This window comes from Salvelinus alpinus, chromosome 23, assembly GCF_045679555.1.
Source record: "Salvelinus alpinus chromosome 23, SLU_Salpinus.1, whole genome shotgun sequence".
Lineage (NCBI taxonomy): Eukaryota > Metazoa > Chordata > Actinopteri > Salmoniformes > Salmonidae > Salvelinus > Salvelinus alpinus.
Window position 1 is genome coordinate 45,166,854 of NC_092108.1, and position 20,950 is coordinate 45,187,803.

Below are 20,950 nucleotides of genomic sequence, written 5' to 3' on the forward strand. Positions count from 1 at the left end.
TTGAGTTTTATATGAATATTTATTGCAAGCATACAATAGTGGTACAAGTTCACTTAACAAACAAGTCATAACCGTCTGATGGAGCAGGGTTTGCGAAGAGCAGTGAGACGTTGGGCCAATATGTGTAGTGTCATGCAGAAGCCACTGTAGCATTCATACAGCATAACCGTGTTCCTGATTACCTAGATCTTATTCACCAGGATACCAAATGGAGAAAAACAGGCAAACAGGGAGGAAATAAACCCAACTTGTCTAATAAGAAATGTTTCTTTCCATTGCGAAGGTTTTCCATTGCAATAATGAATACTGACAACATTCAACAACAAGAGTTACTAGTTACTGGTGGAGTAGATCAAATCACCACCACTAAAATGTTACAAAGGCCATATAAAGGAAGAGGGAATCGGTAATAATGCTAAAGTGGCAAACGCTTTTCATGCAATGCAATGATGCAGACACACACACGCTGTACACACCCACACACACATGCAATAATGCACACACACTGTACACACCCACGCACTTTGCACACATGCAATAATGCACACACACACACACACACACCTACCTGTGTGGAATCTATGGTGACACTATTTTGACAATCAATGTCATAGCATTTGATTTTAGGTGAACAACTATAAGGTGTTATCAAGCAATTACATGGATTTGGAAAGCAAGCAAAAGTAAAATATGCTGTATAATCCATCTGACTTTTCTTGGCTTTTGGTCCATAAGAGTGATTATACATAAACCTTCAAATAAAAAGTTTGATATATTGATGTTTGGGAAAAGTACAAGACAAAACTTGTTAATGATTCACCTAAAATTAACATATGTAAATTAATGTCAACATTGTATAAGAGGGGGGAACCTTTGGGATTACAATACTGCTTCAATATTTTTTCCATATCATATTTTCATATTAATGCACATAGAAACATTCTTGAAAGCTTTATGTTTTAAGTTGTATTTTAACTTTGAACTTGAACATTGAATTATAATAGGCAACATCAAGTATTACATCTTCATTACCAAATGTTTTGGATGTAAGTTGACGAATGGACATAAAGACACTTTTGGAAGTGCTTTGCCACATGCTACAGCAGTTTTTTTGAGAAATGAATACATCAAAGATAAACTTCTGTTTTATTTTACAGACATAAAGCATGTTTGACTAAATGGAGACCAGGTGAGATATTTTTCCTTCAGGGCATGTATCATCATGTTGCTACCTATGTACTAAATGTTAACTATGTACGGTTCACCTTTGTACCTATTTCTCCTGCTCAACACTCAAAATGCATATCCTTTGTATAATCTATAAGGCCCAAAATTAAGGCATAATTATCTGTGCACTGTGCTTAATATGGAAATTACATGATGTACTTCCCAATGACCAACATTCTGAACTCATACTTTAACCATTACTTGACAAAAATGGCACAGATGCAGGATACAGGCCAAAGAGAACTCTTAGGACACAATTGAATGTATTGAAGAATGTGAAAAAAAACGTGCACAAATGCAAACTGAGAAAATCTACAAGCAAAGAGTACCGACAACACATTCCTCTACATTTCAGAAAAGTGACTTTAAGTTGCATAATTGCACAACTAACAAAACAACAAATACTTTGTTTGGAATGCTTTAAGAGACGGTAGTGTCATGTTTTTCTTCACAATATGATTTTGACATAACCACAAGGCAAATTGTGCATTGTTTTTCCCCCCACATTTCCCCTATCTTTAAAACCCAGTTTGCAGGGCTTTTGTGCTGTGAATACAAAACATATAAAGTCCATTATGTCAAATATCATGCACTTTTCTCTGACCCATTGTCTTCAAAATCCCATGGACAAACATCAACCTTTTTGGCAGTGCTCATGGGTTGTTTATAATTAGAACTCAAAGAGTTTTCTTTCGCTGGAGAAGTTTTTGTCTGTGCCATGTTGGTTGGCGCGTTCTCTACCTCCCACGGGCATGCCTCCGCTCTCTTGTTCTCAGACGCCTCCGGGTCTCTTGTCGAGCTTTTCCGTCTCCCAGACGAGGACGCGGTGACCGGACCGCCCTCAGAGGATTGGCTGACACGTCGTCTTTCCGAGGGCTTGCTGGAGGAGCTCCTCCTCTCCTTGCTCTTTGACCTGTGCTGCTTCTCTTCCTCCCTGTCCCTCCCTCCTTTCTCTCTCTCACCCCTCTCTCCCCTCTCTTTGTAGGAGTATGAGCCTTTTCGTTTCCGCTTGGAGTGAGGCGTGGGGCTGGAGCAGTTCTTCTCCTGGCTGGGGGAAGGCGGGGCTGGGGCTTCATTGTAGTCCCAGGGACAGATGTCCACCATCAGGGTGGGCGGCTGCAGCAGACTCCCTGTGGATTTGGAGTAGTCTGAGTGGAGGATCTTGGGCTTCCCATCGGTGGGTGTAACACTCTTCTTACTTCTGATCCTCTCTGGGGAGATGGAGTCTGAATCACCTCCCAACACCGGCTGCTCCTCAAAGGCCCAGGGACACACCTCTGGTTTGAGAGGTAGCGGAGATCTGGGAGACCTGGGCTTCCTTGTTTCTCTGGCCTCGTCTGGTTCACTCCCCTTACCTTTGGAGCGACGTCGGCCTGCAGGTGATTGCCCTGCGGCTCCCTGTTGCTTCTGTTGGGAGCGACTGCCCTTGGTGCTAACCGCACCACCACCACCCCCTCTGTGGACCGTGGTGGTCTCTCCCAGAGCAATGGACACATGCTTCTGTGACCTTCCTTCCGAGGGGGTTGGGGGGTCCTCTACATCCCAAGAGCACACCTCGGAGAGGTCATACAGGTTTCTCCCTGGCTCTGTATTGATGGACGGCTGGCTGCCACTCACCTGCTGCTTCATGATGCCCATCTTGCCCATGGGCGTCTTGGAGTACTCCACCGACTGGCTGATGATCATCTTGGGATAACACTCCTTCTCTTCCGCCTCGTCCACCTCAGACAGCATCCTCCCATCGCAGCCCTTGAGCCCCTTCTTGCTTGCTTCCTCCACGCAATGTGTCTTGCTGGTGAGCCCAGGCATCTTCTCTTTGGCACTGGTTATGACACTCAGTGACTTCTGCATGATGGACGTCCTCAGGTGGATGGGCTTTTTATCCACTGTAAAGTTGTGCGCGCTGGCCGACTTGCAGACCAAGGGCACTGACTCCGTGGACTCGGAAGGTTCAACCCTTGGGGCATGCTCTGGTGACTTCTTCACCTGTCTCCTCATGAGGGATCCAAGCAAGGAACCCTCACCGGCAGCCATTTTGTCCCCACACGAGCTCTCTCCGCCAGCAGTTTCCTCCCCTTGGTCACAGACGTGGTCGTAGCTGTGCGATTTCTTCAGGCCCAGGACCTTGTTTTTCAGAGAGTCTTCCCTGGACTTGTGACCAGAGTGGGATGGGTCAAAGGGGTTCCGTCGAAGGGTGCTCCGGTTGCTCCCATGCTCACTACAGTCACGATCCTCACGACTGCCATGGCTGCCGTGCCGGTGCATAGTTTCTGGGATCTCAGTGATGCGCCTCATGAGGGAGCGGCCCAGGCCCTTCTTGGAGCTGCGCTTCTTCTGGACATGGGGGTTGTTAGCCAACATCTTCTTGCGCTTGTAGACCTCCAGTTGGACGTAGAGCTTCTTTAGCTCATCCTAAAATAGCAACACAGAGAGGTGTCGAGAGAGAGAAAAGTGGATGAGAAATCATAAGGAGGAAAATGAGTGTTTGTGCTACAGACATTTTCTGACATCAGACACAAGCTAACCATGGCCCATTTTCTTGACAGACCAGAACTTTGCCGCAAGGTATTGACTTCCCACAGGGGTCAGTGTTGGGGCCAATCCTGTTTTTAATCTACATGCTCTCTCTAAACCAAATACCTATGTATACATAAAAACAAAAGGGACACAACATCTCTACCATATCAAACTCTAATGAAATGCGCTATGCAAATTAAACTTGATCATTAATTACTAAAATGTGGTGCCGTCAGTGATACGCCTTCATTGATTGGGCATGTTCCCAAACAAAATGTATTTTCCTTTGTTAAGACACAGCAAATGGGTGCTTAATCTAACCAGTCTCTTCTCTGTAAAATAAGATGAATGGCGCCAGAGGAGATGTCTGCCGTTTCACAGGCTCCTACCCAATTGTGCTATTGTGTGTGTTTTTTTGTGTTATTTGTAATTTATTTTGTACCTAATGTTTCTGCCACCATCTCTTATGACGGAAAAGAGCTTCTGGATATCAGGACAGCAATTACACACATCGTACTGGACAAAGATTTTTTCTTTAACGAGTCGGAGGTGAAGGATTTACTTCAGACTCAAATCCTTGTCATTCGCATGAAGAAGAGACAGAGATATCGAGGACGTAGGTTGAGGTGCCTTGTAAGATTCCGACAGCGAGTGGGTAATCCGCCTCTACCATCAGTCCTATTAGCCAAAGTGCAATCATTGGATAATAAAATGGATGAGCTCTGATCAAGAGTATCCTACCAAGAGACATTAAAAACTGTAATATCTTATGTTTCACAAAGTCGTGGCTGAACAACGACATGGATAGCATACAGCTGGCTGGGTTTTCCATGCATCGGCAAGATAGAACAGCTGCCTCCGGTAAGACAAGGGGTGGCGGTCTGTGTCTATTTGTAAATAACAGCTGGTGTACAAAATCTAATATAAAGGAAGTCTCTAGTTATGCACGGCTGAGGTAAAGTATCTCATGAGAAGCTGTAGAACACACAATTTACCAAGAGAGTTTTCATCTATATTTTTTGTAGCTGTCTATTTACCACCACAAACCGATGCTGGCACTAAGACCGCACTCAACGAGCTGAATAAGGCCATAAGCAAACAAGAAAATTCTCATCCAGAGGCGACGCTCGTAGTGGCCGGGAACTTTAGGGAAACTTAAATCCGTTTTACCTCATTTCTACCAGCATGATACATGTGCAACAAGAGGGGAAAAAACTCTAGACCACCTTTACTCCATACACAGAGACGCATACAAAGCTCTCCCTCGAGCCTCCATTTGGCAAATCTGGCCATAACTTTATCCTCCTGATTCCTGCTGACAAGCAAAAACTAAAGCAGGTAGTACCAGTGACTTGCTCAATACGGAAGTGGTCAGATGACGCAGATGCTAAGCTACAGGACTGTTTTGCTAGCACAGACTGGAATATGTTCCGAGATTCTTCCGATGGCATTGAGGAGTACACCACATCCATCACTGGTTTCATCAATAAGTGCATCGATGACGTCGTCCCCACAGTGATCGTACGTACCCCAACCAGAAGCCATGGATTACAGGCAACATCAGCACTGAGCAAATGTGTAGAGCTACCGCTTTCAAGGTGCGGGACTCTAACCTGGACGCTTATAAGAAATCCCGCTATGTCCTCCTACGAACCATCAAACAGGCAAAGCGTCAATACAGGACTAAGATTGAATCGTACTAGACCGGCTCTGACACACGTTGGATGTGGCAGGGCTTGCAAACTATTACGGACTACAAAGGGAATCACAGCCGCGAGCTGCCCAGTAACACACGCTTACCAGATGAGCTAAATTACTTCTATGGTCACTTCGAGGCAAGCAACACCGAAGCATGCATTAGAACACCAGCTGTTCCGGACAACTGTGTGAACACGCTCTCTGTAGCCAATGTGAGTAAGACCTTTAAACAGGTCAACATTCTCAAGGCTGCAGGGCCAGACGGATTACCAGGACGTGTACTCAGAGCATGCGCGGACCAACTAGCAAGTGTCTTCACTGACATTTTCAACCTGTCCCTGACTGAGTCTGTTATACCAACATGTTTCAAGCAGACCACCATAGTCCCTGTGCCCAAGAACACCAAGGTAACCTGACTAAATGACTACCGACCCGTAGCACTCACGTCTGTAGCCATGAAGTGCTTTGAAAGGCTGGTCATGGCTCACATCAACACCATTATCCCAGAAACCCTAGACCCACTCCAATTTGCATATCGCCCCACCAGATCCACAGATGACGTAATCTCTATTGCAATCCACACTGCCCTTTCCAACCTTGACAAAAGGAACACCTATGTGAGAATGCTATTTATTGACTACAGCTCAGGGTTCAACACCATAATGCCCTCAAAGCTAAGGACCCTGGGACTAAACACCTCCCTCTGCAACTGGATCCTGGACTACCGCACGGGCCACCCCCAGGTGGTAAGGGTAGGTAACAACACATCTGCCACGCTGATCCTCAACACGGGGGCTCCTCAGGGGTGCGTGCTCAGTCCCCTTCTGTACTCCCTGTTCACCCATGACTGTATGGCCAAGCACGACTCCAACACCATCATTAAGTTTGCCGAAGACACAACAGTGTCACCGACAACGATGAAACAGCCTATTGGGAGGAGGACAGAAACCAGGCAGTGTGGTGCCAGGATAACAACCTCTCCCTCAACGTGATCAAGACAAAGGAGATGATCGTGGACTAAAGGAAAAGGAGGGCGAGCACGCCCCCATTCTCCTTGAATGGCTGTAGTGGAGCGGGTTGAGAGCTTCAAGTGTCCACATCACCAATGAACTATCATGGTCCAAACACACCAAGACAGTCGTGAAGAGGGGACGACAATGCCTATTCCCCCTCAGGAGACCGAAAAGATTTGGCATGGGTCCTTAGATCCTCAAAAAGTTCTACAGCTGCACCATCGTGAGCATCCTGAATGGTTGCATCACTGCCTGGATAGTGCATACGACCCAGTAAATCACTGGGGCCAAGCTTCCTGCCATCCAGGACCTTTATACCAGGCGGTGTCAGAGGGAGGCCCTAAAAATTGCCAAAGACTCCAGCCACCCTAGTCATAGACTGTTCTCTCTGCTACCGATTGGCAAGCGGTAACGGAGCGCCAAGTCTAGGTCCAAAAGGCTTCTTAACAGCTTCTATCCCTTAGCCGTAAGACTCCTGAACAGCTACTCAAATGGCTACCAGGACTACATTAATTTATGCTGCAACTACTCTCTGTTTATTATCTATACATAGTCACTTTACCTCTACCTACATGTACATCTTACCTCAATTACCTCGACTAACCTGTGCCCCCGCACAGTGACTCTGTACCAGTACCCCTTGTATATAGTCTCCCTACTGTTATGTTATTGTTGCTCTTTAATGATTTATTTTTCTATTTTCTTATTTTTCTTTTCAGTTTATTTTAGTAAATACGTTCTTAACACTTTTTTGACATAAAACTGCATTGTTGGTTAGGACTTGAAAGTACGCATTTCACTGTACACCTGTTGTGTAGACCTTACAGTGCATGTGACAAATAACATTTGATTTGATTTGTTTACAGAACAGAAAAGACAGAGAGGGACCCTGCTCACCCGTATGTCCTCAGGGTCCAGGCTGTGCTCACTCCAGGCTGAGGTGATGCTGCTGTTGAGGTAGGACCCAGACCGGCCCATGTCCAGCTCCTCCTCATAGGCTTCAGTGGCAATGTCATCCCTCGCCTGAGTCCCTGTGGACAGAAACTAACGAGAGGGGGAAAACCTACTTAGGGTGACATTATTTAAAATGTTATAGTGCATTTGTTCACGGCGTGCTTGTATTTTCAGGAGGAAAATGTCACCAACAGACAAGATTGACATCATCCCATTGTTCCTAATTGTCTTCTAATTGGCATCTAATTAAATCTTGCGAAATGAACGGTTTATTCCCCACTCATCGAGTGTTTAAATGTTCTCCATAAGACTTAAAAATACCCAGATGTGCACTTAAATTACAATACGATAATTATTATTGCAGTAAGAAGCTGTTAAATGTAATGCTTATGTATTCAGGGGAAAGGGTGAGGAGAGAGAGCAGGGTTACCTTTGGAACAAGCAGAAGTCCCAAAGTCACAGTCACGGTGAGGTGTGTGTGAGCGAAGACCAGCATGAGCATCCAGTCAGGGTGCCACAGAGGGGCCAGAGTGAACCTGCAAATAGATAGCAACAGTTTGTTTTGAGGACACTTTAATTTAAGTGTAACAGAGTGCATTCTATTCTGCCCTGAGCAGGGTTGGAACTCACAACCCTAGTCAAAGAACCTATATGATTTGTGATTTTTTCCCCCCAATAGAATCCTATAGGATTCTCACAATCCTATTTTGTGTCACCTCTATCAGAATCCTATCAACTATCAGAGTCCTATTGGCCTACTCTTTTCCTTTTGTAAATCAAAAGTAATCCTAATGGATCCTAGAGGATTCTCGCAATCCTAGAAAATGTTATGTCATTATCAGAAATCTATTGGGCTATTTTTCCCCCTATTGGAAATCAATCCTATAGGTTTTTGATAAATCATGTAGGATTTTGCCACCCCAATCCATTTCATGAAGCTCCCGACAAACGTTTATTGTGGTGACGCGCTTCAGAACTCGGCGGTCCCATTCTGCTTGTTTTCTACCACTTCGCGGCTGGAAGGATGGCATCCTATGACAGTGCCACGTTGAAAGTCACTGAGCTCTTCGGTAAGGCCATTCTACTGCCAATGTTTGTCTATGGAGATTGCATGGCTGTGTGCTCGATTTTATACACCTGTCAGCAACGGGTGTGGCTAAAATAGCCAAATCCACTCATTTGAAGGGGTATCCACAAACTTGGAGTCAATGGAGTGGTATCAACCACATGGAAACAACGTGTTTCCATGCCCCTCTTCGACGGGGGTTCGAGCTTGGCTCGGCCGACTGTCTTCCCTAAACCACTTTCTGTACCCCTCTCTATATCTGTCTCCCTATCTGTACTTACATCTGTCCCTAAAAAATAAATAAATAGTATATCCAATCTCCTAAAAAAAGAACACATTTTTACCCTAGTCAAAAAAATCCTACAGCATTCCAATAAAAAAAATCCTATTAGAATCTAAAAGAATAAAACAAACCTATTGGATAAGTTCCATAATCTGATACAATTTTATTTTGTATTCTAACATGATTTTTTATTTATTGGAATCCTATAAGATTTTTCGACTAGGGAACCTCCTGCACAACAACACGCCATGTAGTTCAGTCCTTGACTAATAATGTTCAGTACCATCTATTACAGAATGTCATATTTCATGTGGACCCCAGGAAGAGTAGCTTCTGTTTTTGCGCAAGCTAATGGGGATCCTAATTAATCCCAAATACTAGGAAAAACTCAAATAGGCATGATTTGCATGGATCAAAAAAAACAATGTGGGAAAACAAAAGTACCAGGATGCACGCAAACTCAAAACTTTGCTCCACCACTACCTATGCAAACGGATCCTCCACCACTACCTATGCAGTGGAGTCTATCTCTCTGCTCTTTAATGAGAGTTGTGTTATTAGGAAGTACCCCAAGAGTAAACGTGGCGTTGAAACGAGTGTCATCACAGTTTGGTGAATATGAAGCTTCTTATGCCATGAATCGGAATGGAAACCCAGAGTATTACGGGATATGCAGCTTCACTAAGAAGGACACCGACCCCTGCTGGAGAGATGACCTGCTGGATGTGTACAGAGTGACTGCTGTTTTCGTCACCGACAGAGGATACCACAATCCTACGAAGCTCGACGGCGCTGAGCTCCTCGTCGGTAACCCACTGGAACAACGACAACAACCCCAGACGTGCTGTCATCTTCCACACCTCAGCAGGAGAGACCCACACCTTCCAGTGTAAAGAGTTACCTTCTCTTTTCTTCACCACTCTTCTTCAACTTACCCTTTGCATTAAAGATTTCTTGACATTTAATGTGTTCTTTCAAATCTGATAGACAGTGCACAAGGCTGTTGGATTCTCTGTCTGAGCGCTATGGAACCCCTGGCTCAGATGTATGCTTAGCCTAGCAGTTAAGAATGTTGGGTCAGTAACTTTTGGTTGTTGGTTTGAATCCCTGAGCCGGAAAAGTGGGAAAATCTGCCGTTCTGCCCTTGAGCAAGGCAGTTAACCCCCAACAACAAGTTTTCCCTTTCCCTTCCATTTCCCTTCATGAAGAGTATCACTTTCTGAACGAAAACAAGCCGTGGACTGAAGCACAGCGTTACCGCAGAGATAAGTACATTGACTTGGCCACCATAGACAACACGGGACATGGACAGACTGACTAAAACTGTGGACAGTGGCTATACTGAAGCAGGCTGGAGAAGGGCACAGTGTTAAGAAAGTGGTAGTGGTCAGATAACACTTGCAGTGAAGGATATTTCAAATAGGGAAGGAGGAATGTGTGTTTATGAGACATTATGAGACAAATATGTGAAGAGCCCACCGGCTACCACAACTGGGCTCCAGGAAACATGGAGGACTGTGGGAGAACCGGAGCGGGGAGAACCGGGGCAGTAAAAAGAGATGGATGTCACCAGTGGGTTAGTCTGCCTGAGACCCAGGAGCTCAACTTTGTCTGCAGCACCTCTGACAAGCAGTAGAATCTGGACCCAGCTCGAGCACAGTGGCATTCCCAGACACAGATTAAGCCTAGTCCTGAACAAAAAATCAGAAAAGAGAAAAGCGTTACAGAATCCCCCTGCCGAGGGCACTGTGGGACTAATTTACAGCGTGTGTGTTGTTGTTTATGTCTGGCTGGCACTGCATAGTCTAGCCTCACACGAGATATCGATTACCTCCAGCTTGTGGCTTCAGCCAATCAGACTGTCCCAATGCACCCCACACTCTGCCCATGCACTGATCATGCATCCTGTGATTGATTGGTCAGATGCTCCTAGCCAGCCCAGCACTGGAAAATCGGGTCTGTTGCATGCTCCCTCAAGTATATAAGTATTTACTGTGTTTTACCAGTCTCAGAACGTGGGTGGACATGTGTGCATGGGATGCGTAAACAAAGTTATCGCTGTTGTTATCCTTGTAGTACGTGCTACAGTAGCAGTATTCTATGTAGTTCTCATTCCTGTTATTATTATGTTACTACTGATATTGTTTACTACTTCCTATTTCCTATACTGTACATTTAAATACAGTCCTTGCTCTTGTGTGCTGCTGTGCAATAGCCTACTATTTGTATAATATACAGTCCTTGCCATTATTCTTACTGTGCTATTGCCATGCTAGTCATTAATCTGGTGTTACTATGGAATACATGGTTATTAGGTCATTATTAGGTACAGTCCTTGTTGTTTTATCCCATATTCCATTCTATCGTACTCTGCATATACACTATATATACAAAAGGATCTGGACACCCCTTCAAATTAGTGGATTCGGTTATTTCTGCCACACCCGTTGCTGACAAGTGTATAAAATCGAGCACACAGCCATGCAATCTTCATAGACAAACATGGGCATTAGAATGACCCGTACTGAAGAGCTCAGTGACATTCAACGTGGCACCGTCATAGGATGCCACCTTTCAGTTCATCACATTTCTGTCCTGCTAGAACTGCCTCGGTCAACTGTAAGTGCTGTTATTCTGAATTGGAAACGTCTAGGAGCAACAACTGCTCAGCTGCGGAGTGGTAAGCCACACAAGCTCACAGAACGGGGCCGCTGAGCGCTGAAGCGCGTAGCAGTCGTCTGTCCTCGGTTGCAACACTCACTACCGAGTTATAAACTGCCTCTGGAAGCAACGTCAGCACAAGAACTGTTCATCGGGAGCTTCATGAAATGTGTTTCCATGGCCGAGCAGCCGCACACAAGCCTAAGTACACCATGTGCAATGCCAAGCGTCAGCTGGAGTGGTGTAAAGCTCGCCGCCATTGGACTCTGGAGCAGTGGAAACGCGTTCTCTGGAGTGATGAATCACGCTTCACCATCTGGCAGTCCGATGGACAAAACTGGGTTTGGTGGATGCCAGGAGAACGCTACCTGCCCCAATGCATAGTGGCAACTGTAAAGTTTGGTGGAAAAGGAATAATGGTCTGCGGCTGTCCTTTCATGGTTCGGGCTAGGCCCCTTAGTTCCACTGAAGGGAAATCTTAATGCTACAGCATAAAGTTACATTCTAGACAATTCTGTGGATTAAGGTTAGAGTTAGGGCTAAGGTAAGGATTAAGTTTAAGGTTAGGATAAGGGCTAAGCGTCAAACTTTAAACGAGGCAAGTGAATTTACAAGAGTTGACCTCTTTCATATCCTTGACTAATTCAACGGGGATCATGGCGCCGAGGGACAGCGGTCAAAGTGCAACAAAAGTCTCTGTCCCTCCGTCCCTCCATCCCTCTATCAACTGCTCCTCGGATAGTAAGATTCAGTAATCATGTTAGTCAAATCAAATCGTATTGGTCATGTGCGCCGAATACAACAGGTGTAGACCTTACCGTGAAATGCTTACTTACAAGCCCTTAACCAACAATGCAGTTCAAGAAATAGAGTTCAGCAGTTTTAGTCATCCCAACGGGTGTTTTTGGCATGGGTTGAAAAGCAACATCACGACTCCCTCCATCCCTCCTCCTCTCCTCCCTCCATCCCCTCCTCCTCTCCTCCCTTAGTCTGCCAGCCCTTATCGTTGGGCTCCAGCAACCTGGCTGCTCTCTCCGATCCCTCAGAGACGGCGACGAGTTTCTTTTTGGGGTTCGGTTCATCAAAGACATTCATGAGGGTGCTGTTTAGAATTTTACATTTAGGGGACAGATTTAAAGTATTCGATTTTTTCCCCCACTCCCGTCACAGTTGTAATATTCAATGTAGGCATATTCAATCACAGCTGGTTTGTTATTGGGTGAGGCATGCCAACATGTTGTTATGAAACCTCTTCAGATACAATCTCGGGGTTAGATTGATGGGTATGCCATAACCTTGCTGGTTTGTTCCGGCAGAGATAAGCATGACAATAGACTTATTTATGCTCATACTGTACGTACGCCAACATCCGTTACTTTCAATGGGATTTACAAAAGGTATTCATTGGGACCCAGCTGTTTGTGATGATCTTAAATATTACAGACAAGTTCTACATGCAGCTTTGTGATGAATGTTTTAGGTGCCACTTTACATATATTGTTTGCCGAGTGATAACTTGTACATTGAGGCAATGGCTACTACGAACAAGCACAGTTGTCAGCACACACACGACCCCTCCTCGCGCACACGCACACACACACACACACACACACACACACACACACACACACACACACACACACACACACACACACACACACACACACACACAACCCTCTTTCCCCCCACCCCCCTTCCCCACACACACTTGTAGTTCTCCTGGTGGTCATATGAGGAGGTGGCTCATCAAGCCAGTGCCACCAACCAGTGTCAGCTCCTCCAGCAGATTCAGGTAGAGGAACAGGGCATAAGGAGTTTATTTTAAGCCTTGGCAGATTTATGCACTGTCTGCCTGGTGCAGGCATATTTTATTCACCTCTGTTCAAGTGGCTTATCCAAGCTGTCCTGCTGACTACTCATTTGCTTGATGAGAGGGAGCGCTCTATTCTGCCTTTTAACTGGGGATGTTCTGCTCCTGTTATTCTCCTGCTTAGAGGCCTATATCTCTTCCTGATTATGATTATAACCTATAGGGTCACACATTTGTAAGGGCATACACAGTATAGACTCTCTCTCTCTCTCTCTCTCTTATTACTTACTTAATGGTGTGGAATATTGCCGATATGAGGAGTTCATTGTATATGGCAACAGTCATGTAGCGTGGTTCATGGAAGGCTGAAGGTACGGTCCGGACAGCATAGCAGAGGTACACTCCCCACAGAAGAAACAGGAACTCAGCTAGATTAGGAGAGGTTAACAATACAGGTGGGTTAGACCATTGTCCTTAACTCTAACACACAAATAGCAGAGATACACAACATACAATGACTGCAAATTCAAATGGAAGATTCTGGAAGATCTGCTTTATTTACGACAACCATTGTTTGCTTTGGTTTGCACAAAATGGCATACATGTAACTTGTTATTTAGCAATACAATTCAAGGGTCTCCTCGTGTAGGGCTGGCACAATTATCATATGATTGTGTAACCGACAATTATGGACAATAAACCATGAACAAAAAAAATTATTGTCATAATACATATAATTTAGGAGATGGAGGGATTCAACTTTATATTCAAGTAGATATAGTTTACTCAATAGCAGTTTTTCATTTTGACATGAAGTGGGTAAAATTTGTAATACTTTTATGAGCCAAGCGGCACGGTCACAAGGAGAAACCCCCTTGTTTTTGAGACAGGGGTGTCATCAACGCTGTGTAACACATTTTCAAAGATGCATTATGATACATTACAAGCTGAAAAAAAAAGAAGACCATTATGACCATAGCCGTGGTCATAATTTGCATGACAATCAATCGTTATCAAAAATTCCATAATCGTCACAGCCCTATCCTCATGTCCCATTCAAAGAATACAAAAAAAGATCCTAGTCCGTTTTGAAAAGGCCACAATTCAGCGGGAAAGAATTGGCAAAATTCAAGGACCTCAGCCTGTCAAGTGTTGATGGCTGCACATCATGTAGTCACTAGCCACTGACAGTTACTAATTTTGCTGTGCCCGTGAGAGTTCCCCTTTCTGCCAACAGTGATTACCCACTGCTTGACTGCCAGCCCACTGCCTCGTTGACAGATCTCCTGCTGGATAGAGATCCTCTCTATTGTCCAAAGGTCGCTGGTGGTTAGCAAACTGAAAGGAAGTCTGAGTCTCACATCTTGGTTAATTCTACATTGTAAGAACTGTACTCAGAACTGGCATTATCCTAAGTTCTCTGAACTGGTCTCAGAACTGTAAGACAGTCCAAGTCTCTCGTCTCTCCTTTATTCTATGTTTTTAGAACTGTTCTCAGAACTGCTCAAAACTGTTTCAAACATTTTCCGTTGCATGCCCAAATGAATACGACCCACTTTTCAGAACTGTTTCAGGACTGATTCATTCTTATTCGGGAGCCCATAACGGTGATGCTAATTTATATTCCATTTCCAAGAACTGTTATCAGAACTGTAAAGCAGTCCGAGTCTCTCATCTTTCCTTTGTTCTACATTCTCAGAACTGCTCTCTATTGTCTGCCCATAAAAACAGCCCTAATTTACATTCATTCAATAATTAACACCAAAGACAACAGGGATCATGTCGGATTGCGGATTTTCATCTGTAAATAGTGATTAGAGTGTATTATTATTAATATTTTGTGAATCATGATGACTAATTATAAGCTATTTAATATGTAATCAGTATGCATGGTGAGCTGTTTGTAAATGCTGGTGGGAGGAATAAGTAATTTCTTATTAGATCAACACTTTTTTTTCATTAACTGATAAATAATTTTTATCATTATTGTAGAACCCCAAAACAATACAAATAATAATTGTATGTTCTCTTTTTTAATTATTTTCCTGTACAGCACCTTAAACCTGATAGCACCTTAGACGGGTGGATATCGCCCACGCGTTTCCACAAGCTGTCAGAACAATCAGCGGGGCGGCTGACCCCCTACCCCCGACCGCAGACCGATCTCTCCTCTTCACCATTTCTATTTACAGGCACTCTAGCTGTCTCTGCCTCCCCTGCGAAGCTGCACAATGTTCTTACATCGTATCTCAAACCCGTTGGTGAAAACACTCTCCGCATCGCTGTCCCTATCTCTCTCAAGGTCCTCTGACAGAGCAGAGCACACCGCTTCTCAGGGATTCATCCTCTTTAAAAAGGATTAGATGATAGGTCCTGTGTCTCAGCTGCCTGTCACATTCCCCTCTAGAAGGGGCTTGGCAATTCTCCTATTTGAACTTGTTATTCGGAGACTGGAGGAGTCCATTTGTGTTCCCACCTACAGTTTGGCTTTAGGAATGATGAAACAAACAACAACATCAGCATCAGCCCCAGTGGCGATGATAATAGGAGTAGGGCCTAGTATCAAATAAAATACAATTTTACTGGTCAGGTACACATATTTTGAAGATGTTATTGCGGGTGTAGCGAAATGCTTATGTTCCTAGCTCCAACAGTGTAGTAATTCCTAACAATACAAAACAATACATGCAAACCCCCCCCCCCAAAAAAAATAATAAATAAATATTTAGAAATATAGAAATATTAGAACGAGCAATACCAGAGTCCGGAATATAAATGTATACTGAACAAAAATATAAACGCAACATGCAACAATTTCGAAGATTTTACAGTGTTATAGTTCATATAAGGAAATCAGTCAGGCCCTAATTAGGCCCTAATCTATGAATTTCACATGACTGGGCAGGGGTGCAACCATAGGCCCACCAACTTGGCAGCCAGGTCCACCCACTGGGGAGTCAGGCCCAGCCAATAAGAAAGATGTCTTTCCCCCCAAGGGCTTTATTACAGACAGAAATACCCTCAGCAAACCCCCCACACCCCCTCAGACGATCCCACAGGTGAAGAAGTCGGATGTACATGGTCTGCGATTGTGAGGCCGGTTGAACGTACTGCCAAATTGTCTAAAACAATGTTAGAGGCAGTTTATGATAGAGAAATTAACATTCAATTCTCTGGCAACAGCTCTGGTGAACATTCCTGCAGTCAGCAAACTTGAGACATCTGTGGCATTGTGTTGTGTGACAAAACTGCACATTTTAAAATGGCCTTTAATTGCCCCCAGCACAAGGTGCACCTGTGTTATTATCATGCTGTTTAATCAGATTATTGATATGTCACACCTGTCAGGTGGATGGATTATCTGGTCATGAAACATGGGACCAACACATGGGACCAATACATGTTGCGTTTATAATTTTGTTCAGTGTATGTACAGTGCCATTCTTAAATGGAAGCAGTTTGGACCACCAAGACTCTTCCTAGAGCTGGTCGCCTGGCCAAACTGAGCATTCATGGGAGAAGGGTCTTGGTCAGGGACCCGATGGTCACTCTGACAGAGCTCTAGAGTTCCTCTGTGGAGATGGGAGAACCTTCCAGAAGGTCAATCATCTCTGCAGCTCTCCACCAATCAGGCCTTTATGGTAGAGTGGCCAGACGGAAGCCACTCCTGAGTAAAAGGCACATGACAACCCACTTGGAGTTTGCCAAAAGGAACCTAAAGACTCTCAGACCATGAGAAACAAGATTATCTGGTCTGATGAAACCAAGATTGAACTATTTGGCCTGAATGAAAAGCGTCATGTCTGGAGGAAACCTGGCACCATCCCTATGATGAAGCATGATGGTGGCAGCATCATGCTGTGGGAATGTTTTCAGGGACTGGGAGACTAGTCAGGATTGAGGCAAAGATGAAGGGAGCAAAGCACAGAAAGATCCTTGATAAAAACTTGCTCCAGAGCACTCAGGACCTCAGACTGGGGGGAAGGTGAAGGGTAGAGTACGGGGTGGTAGCCGGCTAGTAACAGTGACTAATGTTCAGGGCAGGGTACTGGGTACTGTTATAAAACCAAGATAATGAAAACGACAATTGGAGTAACCCGCTACAAACATAAAACGGAACGTCACAATGACATAATTCCAACCAGTTTTTAGCTTTAATGATGTCATTTCAACTAGATTGCCCACTGGGTATTGACTAGGGGTCCACACTTCCGTCACGACTCACCGACTGCCATCATGTAGTCCCAGCGGTCCAGCAGGCACATGCTGAACTGCAGCCCATCGGGGGTGAGGCCCATGTTGATAAGGGCCAACGTCCGGTCAGGTGTCTGACACACGGCCGAGGTCCAGGCCACCAGGAACCACAGCACCACCAGCAGGATGACCCCCAGCAGACGCAGCACCCGCCAGCTGGTCATGTATGGGGTCCTTTGGGCCGTACGGGACAGGAACACCTTCAGCACCCTGGAGGAGGGAAGAGAGCGAAGGTTTGTTGTTGTTCCCAAATCCCAACAGGCAAAATTTGGCATCTAATAGCATCATTTTATGGTTTTATGTTTCTCGTTGAGAAAAACATATAACTAGATTATAGCCAATAGGTCTCTGTTATAAACAGGTAAAGATATCATTTTCATTATTGCTTTTCATCACTATCATCATTAATGTATTTTACAAATGATGTAACTGACACAACTAACACTACTTTAACTGCAAATACTGTACTACCACAACTACCATCCCAACATTACTCCTTCCACCACTGCAAATTCTATCGTTTTGGTTATTACTTGTTCTATACTACCTGTACTGCTGCAAGCCCTTGCAAGCACTAGTGTCTCACTGAGACGTGTGGGCTAGATTAGCATAGATATATAACAAGGAGATCTTTTGACCTTTGGGTTCTCTGAGGGAACAACCATGATTGATCCTGTCTCAGATTTGATATCTGTGTGTGGGATTCCCCTAGAGGGTCTGACACTGAGGTCATGGTTCGAGCTTTCTACACCAGGAGGAATTTAATTGGTAATTCTGTCAGGTGAAGTAGCAGGCTGCCCTTTGGCCCCTCTTTTCTGCACTGCTCTCAAAACTATACTGACATAAGTGGGGGTGTACCCCCCCCCCCCCCCCACACACACACACACACACCTATTTCTTACACACACATGGTCAGATTGAGTTGTTTCTCTACTGTCTCAGTGAAATGTAAAAAGGCCAACATGAGGGCCAACTCATTTCCAGAAGAGGAGAGTGGAGAAAACTCTATGCTACGGTAAGTAGTTCTGTGTGATTGAGAATGTAAAGTGCTACCTTTGCCTCTAAGTCCTCTCGCTTCGACTACTAAGAAGCAAAATAGAACGACTGCAAACCAGGACCAATTCTGAGAGTAACCTGGATATGAGAGAGCGCTCCACAGGGCAGACTCATCAAGGAGCATCATTGGGAAAATTGGGGGGGAGAAAGGACTCAATGTCCTGGGCTGAATACTGCAGAAATTATCAAATTTGGCCATATGGCATTGGTTTCTCTGCGTGATACATCTGGGGTGTATTCACTAGGAACGGGCGAAACGGAGAGGGACCTACCTGATTATGCAGTTGCAAAACGTTTGCTACGGTGCAAAACATGTTGTTCCTGTGTGTACTTACGAATATACCCCTGTGAAAGACTTCTAATAAAAAATAGAATGAATTAACACATACCTATAAAGCTTCAGGATCACTGTTCCGTAGGCTGTGGCAAAGCCCAGGAGACGCACCCATCTCAGGAGGATACAGCGGAACATGCTGGGGTTGAAGTACAGTATCATCACCTAAAGACAAGTGGAGATGCACATTACTTTGACTATATTTTACATGATGTATTTTTTATTTAAAAAGTATTTAGTATTAGTATTTAGTATTTTCCCTCTTTATAAAACAGGGTCGAGAAAAAGCAAGAAGATTGTGCTAGAGCGGATTGGATTCAAACCCATGCCTACAGTGGTACATACAGTTGAAGTCGGAAGTTTACATACACTTAGGTTGGAGTCATTAAAACTCGTTTTTCAACCACTCCACAAATGTATTGTTAGCAAACTATAGTTTTGGCAAGTCGGTTAGGACATCTACTTTGTGCATGACACAAGTCATTTTTCCAACAATTGTTTACAGACAGATTATTTCACTTATAAATCACTGTATCACAATTCCAGTGGGTCAGAAGTTTACATACACTTAGTTGACTGTACCTTTAAACAGCTTAGAATGTTCCAGAAAATGACGTCATGGCTTTAGAAGCTTCCGATAGGCTTATTGACATCCTTTGAGTCAATTGGAGGTGTACCTGTGGATGTATTTCAAGGCCTACCTTCAAACTCAGTGCCTCTTTGCTTGACATCATGGGAAAATCAAAAGAAATCAGAAAGACCTCCTTAAAAAAATTGCAGACCTCCACAAGTCTGGTTTATACTTGGGGGCAATTTCCAAATGCCTGAAGGTACCACATTCATCTGTACAAACAATAGTACGCAAGTATAAACACCATGGGACCACGCAGCCGTCATACCGCTCAAGAAGGAGACGTGTTCTGTCTCATAGAGATTAACATACTTTGGTGCGAAAAGTGCAAATCAATCCCAGAACAACAGCAAAGGATCTTGTGAAGATGCTGGAGGAAACAGGTACAAAAGTATCTATATCCACAGTAAAACGAGTGCTATATCGACATAACCTGAAAGGCCGCTCAGCAAGGAAGAAGCCACTGCTCCAAAACCGCCATAAAAAAGCCAGACTTCGGTTTGCAACTGCACATGGGGACAAAGATCGTCCTTTTGGAGAAATGCCCTCTGGTCTAATGGAACAAAAAGACCACCATCCCAACTGTGAAGCACGGGGGTGGCAGCATCATGTTGTGGGGGTGCTTTGCTGCAGGAGGTACTGGTGCACTTCACAAAATAGATGGCATCATGAGGCAGGAAAATTATGTGGATGTATTGAAGCAATATCTCAAGATATTAGTCAGGAAGTTAAAGCTTGGGTCAAATGGGTCTTCCAAATGGACAATGACCCCAAGCATACTTCCAAAGATGTGGCAAAATGGCTTAAGGACAACAAAGTCAAGGTATTGGAGTGGCCATCACAAAGCCCTGACCTCAATCCTATAGAAAATTTGTGGGCAGAACTGAAAAAGCTTGTGCGAGCAAGGATGCCTACAAACCTGACTCAGTTACACCAGCTCGGTCAGGAGGAATGGGCCAAATTTCACCCAACTTATTGTGGGAAGCTTGTGGAAGGCTACCCGAAACATTTGACCCAAGTTAAACAATTTAAAGGCAATGCTACCAAATACTAATTGAGTGTATGTAAACTTGTGACCCACTGGGAATGTGATGAAAGAAATAAAAGCTGAAATAAATCATTCTCTCTACTATTATTCTGACATTTCACATTCTTAAAATAAAGTGGTGATCCTAACTGACCTAAAACAGGGAATTTTAACTAGGATTAAATGTCAGGAATTGTGAAAAACGGAGTTTAAATGTATTTGGCTAAGGTGTACGTAAACTTCCGACTTCAACTGTAACTATTATGTCAACCACACAACCAGTATGTCAGCCAATTTAGTAACGTCCTTCTCACGAGCTAGTCTACATATTTGAGAATGTCCAAGTTGAGCTTTTGTCCCAGCTCCACAGACTGAACTGCTTTGCTGGCTTTCAGCAAAATAACAAAAAGCACCAGGTT

The 20,950-nt window shown here is 44.3% G+C and overlaps 1 protein-coding gene across 2 annotated transcripts in view; it reads right to left on the reverse strand.

The window, feature by feature from the left end:
- Window positions 1–20,950, reverse strand: part of LOC139551139 (metabotropic glycine receptor-like) — an 83,499-nt gene continuing 62,549 nt past the window's right edge. For both annotated transcript variants that reach the window (XM_071362557.1, XM_071362556.1), the window contains 6 exons: window positions 18,929–19,038; window positions 17,455–17,693; window positions 13,519–13,657; window positions 7,840–7,945; window positions 7,353–7,499; window positions 1–3,639 (listed from right to left, as the gene is read on the reverse strand). In XM_071362557.1, the coding sequence (XP_071218658.1) occupies window positions 1,813–3,639; window positions 7,353–7,499; window positions 7,840–7,945; window positions 13,519–13,657; window positions 17,455–17,693; window positions 18,929–19,038 (2,568 nt within the window). In that variant the 3' untranslated portion in view covers window positions 1–1,812. The remainder of the gene's footprint in view (window positions 3,640–7,352; window positions 7,500–7,839; window positions 7,946–13,518; window positions 13,658–17,454; window positions 17,694–18,928; window positions 19,039–20,950) is intronic.